Genomic DNA, 9,094 nt, shown 5'->3' on the forward strand with positions numbered 1-9,094 from the left:
TTTTTTGCTAGGTATATCGAGAGATTATTTTGATAAGCAATACATTGAGCTGTGTGATGGAGAAGCTGTTTGATGTAATGGTATATGTTGGAGAAGATACTATTGCACATTGACCATTTTTAGCTCAAAACGCCGGTGATATCCCGATCTATAGTCAACATCTATATAGATGTATATCTATATATATACATTGATATAGATCTATATATAGAGATATTTTATATGTATATATATATATATACATAATTTAAAACAAATTCGATTATTTTATTGAAATTACACAAGAAAAATTAAGGTTAAAAAACTTGACTGGGGCAGCATAGGGCCAGGCCGACTTTGCCGCAAAACGTCGAAAAAAGCAGAGTGTTTTCTAAATGTAGTGAGGTGAAAGTAGGCTATATATATGTAATAATTTGTGTAATGAAAAACTAATTACCTTCTCCTATACCTTCCCCTACTACAGATACATTGAATAAGCTCTAACCTCGCAGAATGTTTGGATTACATTAGTAACAAGGCAAGACACTAATCAGGAGAAGCCCACACTGTTGACAGAAGAGAAACAGATTGAACTTTGAAACAACTTTATGAAGAAAAATGCAATGTGATTGGCTCTCAGGCTCCAGCCGAATATCTTAGGAGAAGTGATGTGATGGTTTAAAAGGAAATGGTAAGTTCTCGCTCAGCAGAAAAGAAGGTCACTTTACCTGCTATAGAGAATATTGAGAGCATTAGACAGGATGAAGACTACGAGCGAGGAGATGCTGCAAAGAGACATGTACTCATTTGATATATCACAACTTGGGTTTGTTCTTACGGAGCCATTGGTGAGTAGCATACTATGGCATTTATATGAAATCACACAAATATCAGAGGTTTAACTATTGCACAGTTCCACCTGGAAGTGAAAATAAGCTTATCTTTTCTATTGATTCATACCATGTGCCTCAACCCTACTTGTATTTGATTTATTGTATTATTTTGTTAATAATTTAAAACAGAAAATAAAAAATTTAACACACTCCTAATGTATACAGTGTATAACGTTATTTTTCTTTTTTTCACACATACATGGTACTAAAGCGATATATGGAAGGTTTTCATGTTATTTATATGACCTAAAGGGACTGTTTAGGATTTCTACATGCAAAATAATTTAAAAAAGGGGAAAAGGGATGACATTAACCATGGATAATGGCAAAAAGGTTTGTTCTTTCACAAGTATTACTTTGAGTAACTTGTTTTCAGGATTTTAACTAACCAGTTTATTATTGCTATTGTTTCAACCCACGGACCTTGCACTGACTGCTCTGAATGAGAAGTCATTTCTGACTAATGTTTTTTTGTGTTAGACCCCCAACGTTTCCTCTGCTCTTTGTCCCCTCCGCCCTATGTTCCCTCAGCTCTATATTCCCTCATCCCTATCTTCCCTTAGCCCTGTAATTGATAAGTCCAATATTAACTCAACAAAAAGTCAATGTGTGGCCACACACCCACTTCCTATTTAGAAAGTCACTGTAGGGGATTTTGAGGTGAGTCATCGGAGGAGTCAACTGACTCCAACCACTCCTTCACTTCTCTATTGATTCCTACCACATGCCTATGAATTGGATTGATTGCAAATAATGTATTTATAACTTAAAATAGGCAATAAATCAAACTATCTATTAATTTATAATAGAAATATTTAATATTATATAATTGTTCTTCATTCACGTGTGGTGCTAAGGGACATACCTTGGCATCATGCTGAGTTTCAAACGGAAGGTGTTTAGAGTTTATTCTAGGAGGGGTGTCTCCTTTATAGGGGGACGCCTTTAGTGTTTTGTTCTGTTGATCTTGAATATGATCAAATTTCTGATCATTTTCTTTCTGAGAACTCTAGTTTAAAATGTTCAAAATAATGGTCAACATTGGACTCAACACCTCCCTATGCAGATGTATCTAGAATTCATGACGTTGCCCAGACGGTGTGATTCGTTGACCAAACCTCGAAAGTGATCACCACCCAAGGCGCCCCCCAGGGCTGTGTGCTCAGCTCCCTCCGGTTCTCCATGTTTACACATGATTGTGCAGAGACAAACAGTACTAACATTGTCAAGATTTCTCAGCTCAGCTATGGCGTCACATGTCGTGAGTGTACAAATCATCAATTTTTCCTCACAAATCACAATCTCATGTAGATGGACCAACTTGTTCCTTGCTTGACATCTTTCTTTAACTGATCATTATTCAGACAGTTTGGCCTTAGTTAAGCTGGAGTAAATTACCATAACGTTGTTTGTCAACTGTCTATAAAATCAAGAAGAAGGCCAGAGGCTTTTTTTATTTTCAAAGGTTTGCTTTCAAGGAAATGAGTACTGACAACAAGTTCTCTCTATACCTTCCTACCTAGGTTTTTTCATATTATGACACTGACCCCCCCCCCCCCCCCCCCCCCAGTCACAACCACGAGTGTTTTACAGGGTTATAAATGAAATTGTTAACCATATTTTCTGAAATTTGTTATATTGCATTTAATTTTAGATGGACCTTCCGGAATACTACCAGATATGGATGGAAATAGCCCATAACATTTGCCACCTGATTAACACACATCAACTACGCAGTGTGGTTCAAAAGGTAAGAATGATGGTATAGGAAGCATTCTGTATGTCGAACACAGGATATCCCATCAGTGTGTAGTAGTTTTGATGTATTTCAGGTATACACAGGGACATAATTAAATTCTAGAGCACTGTATGAACATTTATATTTTTAGTACTCAGCACGACAAGCAAACAAAGATAAACACTTCTGATTCCCATATTGGCAATAATTATATTTGATTATATCAAACATGTAGCATAGATTATGCGTGCACAAGGATTACAAATAATCTTTGTGATGAAAAAACATCAGCTGATGTATTTTGTCTTGTCTTGTCATAAAAACGGGCTCTTTTCTTTTCACACAAAATGATATCAGAGCTCAAATCTGGAAGGCTTGATCCATTCGATTTTGAAGTCCTCTTATGAGGTACTCTGACCTCTTTGCTTATTCGCGTAGGACATTACTAATGCAGCTTCACCGGGGACGACACTGAGGCGGTTTGTCCGGGCCTCTGTGCCTCTTGAGGTTGTTGGTTTCTTCGCCACCTCTACATCTAACCTCCCAGAGGGGAAGGCGCTACTCCTTTAGTGTTTTACTCTTCAGCCAGTCTCCCCCTAATGTCCTTTCCAGGGCTGGCTGTCAGGTGCCGTGAGTGGCACAGAAGCAGGGAATATTCAGATCTGAGCAGCATTTTGAGTGACACCAACCGTTTTTATAATATATGCGTCCTGTGCGTGGCTCAGAACGCAGTGTGCTCGTGGCGTTGAATCTAATTGGTTTGGGTCACTCAGTTCACTTCGGTTTTGTTGGTTTGGCTTCAGTGTAGTACTTAGCGATGGGGAGTGGCCTGGATAGCAGGTGATTTTTGTGCCATGGTTGAGATTGTAATAGGTTTAGTACAAACAGGATAAATCGTTCAACACATAATTATCCCTAAAAAGTAATTACAGTCATTACAGTCAAAAGATCAAATACTTTGTTTGCTGCAATACTACTTATTTCAAGAAGAAGAAACATAACCATATGGCATATACTGTAAAACTGAAATAAATTAAAATCCCAAACTGGATAGTAAAACCTTCAACATTAATTACACGAATATGTAACTAATAGGGAATTTAAACATTGTTGTTGAGGAAAGGGGTGTAGAATGCTGGTGTATTCTAGTGTCTCTCTGTGCTCTCGTGCACACACCTGTGTTCACACTACTTAGAGTTAGAACAGGCCAGGGCCTCTCCAACAAACCTCCATTTGTTTATTTCCCTACAAGGATGAACCAAATGGCCGGATGCCAGGCCATCTGGGTCATGTCCAAGGGAGACACTGTGTCAGTTCTTTTGTGAATTACGTTTTTTTTAGTATAATACTCCCCCTGAACCTTTGGTTAGGTGAGAAGAGGTAGCCAAGGAGCACATCTGGAGACTGCTCCTCACCCAGATAAACACAGAACGCTTCTTCTGCCTCTGGAGCCCTGACCCGTGAGCCATTGTGGACAGGGGTTCTGCATTAAGAGTTGGACCCTAAAATGACTTTAACTGCTTAACTGAAATGGGTTTGGGAAGGGCTCTGATGGCCTAAAGATCCCTGTCTTTGTGCACCATTGTAATTTGGATGCACTGAGCCTTGTGGCCATTTTTATGTAGATGTAGAAAATCTACATCTGCATCTATCATTGACCATTAGTGTTTTACAACTGTATCACTACAATTGACTTATTGTAGTGATACATTTGAATTGAATATTGAAAAGGCTGTATATGCAATGATATCCATTTTCATGAAGATGGAATACGCAATAGCATAGTGGGTTTGGTACGTAAGGTGCAGCTTGGTACAATATCTTTTAGATATTACACAAACTATTAGTTCCACAAATTGCAGTTTTAAAGATAAAGCCCTAATCTTTCAACCTTCAACGTTTCAGATGCCCATGCTGAGCATAAATCTTCTCAGTAGCTATCGAGAGCTAAGGCTAGCCCACCTGGCGCTGGGGTTCATCACCATGGGCTATGTATGGCAGGAAGAGAAAAACCCTGCCCAGGTAAAGATTTTGTCCCCGGTACTGTCTAACAAGCTAACAAGCTAAAATCAAACTGATGAGTCAAAAAATACATATAAATGCTTCATAAATTAAATCTATTGGAATTGATTTTTAGATGACGTTTTTGAAGAAAGTAGTCCAATCCAGGTCGCTTTTAACTCAGTTTATTTGTTAAAGTATTTCGGTATGGCAACTATGAAGCAAAAGGGAGGGAATTGCATCTAACACGCGTGGAGAGAAATACTGAAGCTACTTCGACCCCCGGGGCTTAGGCCCGAGGCTCTCTGCGGGTCCGCCTATGTCTCTCACCTCCAATCTCACTCCTGCGCTGGTTTGTATCAAGTGGACGTGGCCTATGTGAAGTAGTTGTGGCCGGTGTGACGTATTGGCTCCGCCCTCCTCACCTGTCTAAAGGGGCTGCCATCTGTGGCTGGAGTAGTTATTGCAGCTTATGTGTTAGATCCTGCTTTCTAGTGGCTATTTGAGGGTAATGCAGATTGTGTGTTCGATCCTGCTTCATAGTGGCTATGTGGGGGCAGCTTATGTGCTTAAAATACGTAACAATGACTACATTAAAAGGGCTCTTGTTGAAATTGAGTTCTTCACCTTCACACTTGTTTCCCCCTGACAGAGACTTCCCAAAGCCCTCGCTGTCCCCTTCACGCTGGTTTCCCGTAAGCTGGACCTCCCAGCCATCCTGACGTACTCTGACTGTGTCCTAGCCAACTGGAAGCTGAAGGACCCAGCGGGGTGAGCCCCAAAATAATTCAAAGATGATGATGATGATGATGATGATAGTCATCTTCATCCTCATCCAAATCAAAAGCATATGTTCTGAAAATCACTGGCTAACATACACAGTGTTCTTTTTTTGCAGGGATTTGGAACTGAAGTAAGAAAGCTGAACCACTTGCATTGAGATTTGTCCATCTCTTTTTACAAATTATCTTTCAATCATTCAATTACTTATTGTTCTAGGAACATGGATTTAATTCTCAATTTCCCTGGCAATGAGAGCTGTCGGGGATTTCTATTGGTGTCGTGGATTGTTGAGAAGGCTGCGGTATGTGGCCTTAAGGTTTGTTATAGAACACAATTTTTTCATTTACCAGTAGAAAGCCAGATACCACAGCAGTATTTCTTGTTTGATTATCTTCGTACGGATCAGATATACCAATGCGTTTCTTTAATTAAAAAGCTTTATATAAGGCTATCCCATTTCCAGCTTTGTAAAGTAGGAATAAATAGATAAAATTGAATATTCAAAAGCCAGTTTTGAAGTGAAAATTTACTTTTACCAAATATGCCTCTATAAAAAAGAGGCATATATGCAGATTCTAGCCACTGATACTGATACCGCTTTTAAACCAGTGTCGGCCGCTATGCCCTGACCCAGTTACAGATCGGTGCAACGACAACAGAACGTATACTTCAGCTGAACCTCACCTTTTAGCCTCGCTTTTAGACCGTTATTCAGGTCTTAACCATGCCTTTTTATTTTCATCTTTCTTTTGTTTACTTGGTATTTCTGTCTTCCTACTATTTTTGTTATGCTTATGTAAAGCACTTTCAAATCCATTTTATCGCACACAGTAATTTCTTATTATCATACATAGAACTGCATTTAGTTTTTGTATAAAATGTGCGGTATAAAAACATTTGAATCGAATATGGACAACAGAAATCATTTTGTTAATCACTCAAGCTTCATGACGGGTCAGACTGATGATGTGTTGTTTTTTTGTATGGTGAAGGGTATCCTGGCAGTGAGAATGGCCATGGAAGAGCACGATGAGACCGGGCTGCTAAAGGGTCTCAACGAAATAGCCGCGTCATTGAAACAGATGAAGAAAGAATTTAACCTCATGCACGGTACATGACCAATGAGTCACCGAAATGTCCTTCTGCAGGATGAAATGGGAGGAGGTTCATTTACCGGCTGTTGATCTTTTCACAGAACATGTCAATCAAACCGAATTCTTTGGAACATTGCGGATATTCTTCTCAGGGTGAGTTTAAAGAATATACTAAACATGAAACATTAATTTCACAACATAACCTATCAATGCCTAATATAGTCATATAACATTTCTCCCATCCTGTTTCGGACATGATTACACCATGTAAGAATTCAATCATTGAATAACAATCAAATAAAATCCTATGCAGCATAAATATAGACTAATATTGATTGAGCTAAGCCTAACAGAATCTCCCCCTTGGTGTTGCTCAGGTGGAAAGACAACCCTCAGCTGCCAAACGGGCTGGTCTATGAAGGCGTTAACGACGAGCCCGTGTATTTGTCGGGCTGTAGCGCGGCCCAGAGCTCAGCGGTACAGAGCTTCGACGCCATCCTGGGCGTCCAGCATGAGGAGAAGTCAGGTAACCCCACGGACTGTAATAAATATGGACGCAGTGTTCCTGACGATACCACACTGCCGATCAAGGGCATTACATGGCCCCCTCGCAGTAGTTTAAGGCAAAGACTCATTGATATTCAGTCCTTTATTACTTTTTTTTACAAAAAAAAAACTGTAAAACGGGTCCTCCAAAAATAGATAGTATGGAGATGAACTACAAACTATGGTCCTAAACAAACTCCAAATTTTCCTGTTGACTTAGAATGGTCTCGGTTATTTTAGCATCCCTATAGCCCATTAGAAGTACGTGTCAGTCCCTTCCACCAGGGCTTCATAAACAGGTGGTCATGGCTGCCGCTTGGGTAACCCCGCTTGTTCTGGATCCATCCAACTCAGACCTTCCTCTGGTATTTCGTTCGCCAAACATGGCTTCCAGAACTGCACTCATTTGCATGTCACTCAATGTTGACTTCACAGTCAAACATTGTGTGACATGGATATTAATATAAAAGCCAGTTCATGAGCCAGATCATGGATATAAAAAGTGGAACAATCATTTTTTTTTCACTTCATCCACAGTTAGGGGACCAGTTCATACAAGGTCTATTACTATCCAGCTTTTTTGGGCATCTGCAGTCATTGGTCGTTTGTCCCATGCTAACCAGACCCCTCTCTCCCTCTCTACACCAATCCATCCAGCGGCCTTCCTGAGGCACATGCGTCTTTACATGCCCCCGGGCCACAAACAGCTGATCGAGACCCTGTGTGCGCCCCCTCGGCTCAGGGACCTGGTGGTCCCCAGCCCTCCGCTCCACCAGGCGTACAACGCCTGCGTCTCGGCCCTGGAGGACCTGAGGACCTTCCACCTGTGTGTCGTGGCCAAGTTCATCATCATCCCGGGTGGCCAGGCGCGGGCCACTGCCGGCCGCTGCCCGCTAGGCGGTGGGGGCTCGGGTCTTGGTCTGGGCTCCACCGGCACGGGAGGGTCCAACCCCATGTTATTCCTCAAGAGCGTCAGGGACGCTACCCATAATGCACTTATCCCGTGTCCCTCACTGGGGGAGAGGATCTTGCCATTAAGTATGTGTGACAGGAATTAATGAACGCGGGGGTGATGATGGTAACAGCCCGGAGTGGTTTGTTCCGCTTGTACCACAGTTTAGCACGATTATATTCTTTAGTCTACAAAATGATTATGTTTATTTATATATATATATATATCAGCTTACATTTTTATACCCAATAATATTATATCAGGGGGAGGGGGCTTAAAAAAAGTTTTATTTAGTTGTTTGATAACCACTTTATTTAAGGGCAGTAGCACTTTCCAATAATTGTCTTTTTGTAGTAGAGCACATACTATTTCAACATTTTTAAAGATTGTCAAGTGTGTATAGTGTCAACTTCAGCAGTTAATCATACTTATTGTGCTGGTGAAAATGGTTCTCTCCATCTGTATATCGCATTGCTTTTTTGCTGATCTGATCAATTGAATGGTGCTGCATTTGTTCAAATTGTGGCTAAAAAGCGTCATTCACATTTTAACTTATTTTCAAACACTTCCACATTCTCTTTATCGTTTGGGGATTTGTCATGATTGGATGTAAACATAGTGGGTGATCCAGAGAGAAGTTATTGACTATTTACACAAATTTTAACTAAAAGTCACAAAAAATGTAGCTGCATGTGTAAAAAACGATGGGTTTAGCCAGAGGAATCGGAATTGACCATGAAAAATCTTAATCCAGGACACCCTTATATAAATATATAATACATCTATATAATATTTGAAAAACATCAATTGTATACGTGAAATAGTTCATATTTCAGTTGTTTGATGTGTTGCCAAAGAAAATAAATTAAGAGCATTCATTTATATTTTCATGCGTTTTACAATCCAAATATAAAGTTTTTCACATAAATAGGACGGACCTTAGCTACGACTTGGCAACGGGAGGTATTCTAGTCCGCTGAGCTATGAGCCAGAGAGATAACGTTATGGATTGTACATATTTATAATTCGAAATTCGTCCCAGCCTTTATACCACAGATACTCTAGGGTCTATAGCATATTCTTAAGAATAAGCATTGTTTGATTACAG

General features: G+C 40.1%; 1 protein-coding gene across 1 annotated transcript; it reads left to right on the forward strand.

Moving 5' to 3' along the window:
- Positions 1-483: 483 nt before the first annotated feature.
- On the forward strand, positions 484-8,525 carry LOC115559482 (indoleamine 2,3-dioxygenase 2-like). Its single transcript, XM_030378242.1, has 10 exons — positions 484-827; positions 2,527-2,622; positions 4,516-4,632; positions 5,264-5,382; positions 5,510-5,524; positions 5,611-5,710; positions 6,387-6,504; positions 6,590-6,641; positions 6,866-7,014; positions 7,692-8,525. Exons 1-10 carry the CDS (start codon positions 741-743, stop codon positions 8,090-8,092), a joined length of 1,254 nt encoding a protein of 417 aa, XP_030234102.1. The 5' UTR covers positions 484-740; the 3' UTR covers positions 8,093-8,525.
- Positions 8,526-9,094: the final 569 nt, after the last annotated feature.

Source organism: Gadus morhua, chromosome 15 (genome assembly GCF_902167405.1).
Source record: "Gadus morhua chromosome 15, gadMor3.0, whole genome shotgun sequence".
Taxonomy (NCBI): Eukaryota; Metazoa; Chordata; class Actinopteri; order Gadiformes; family Gadidae; genus Gadus; species Gadus morhua.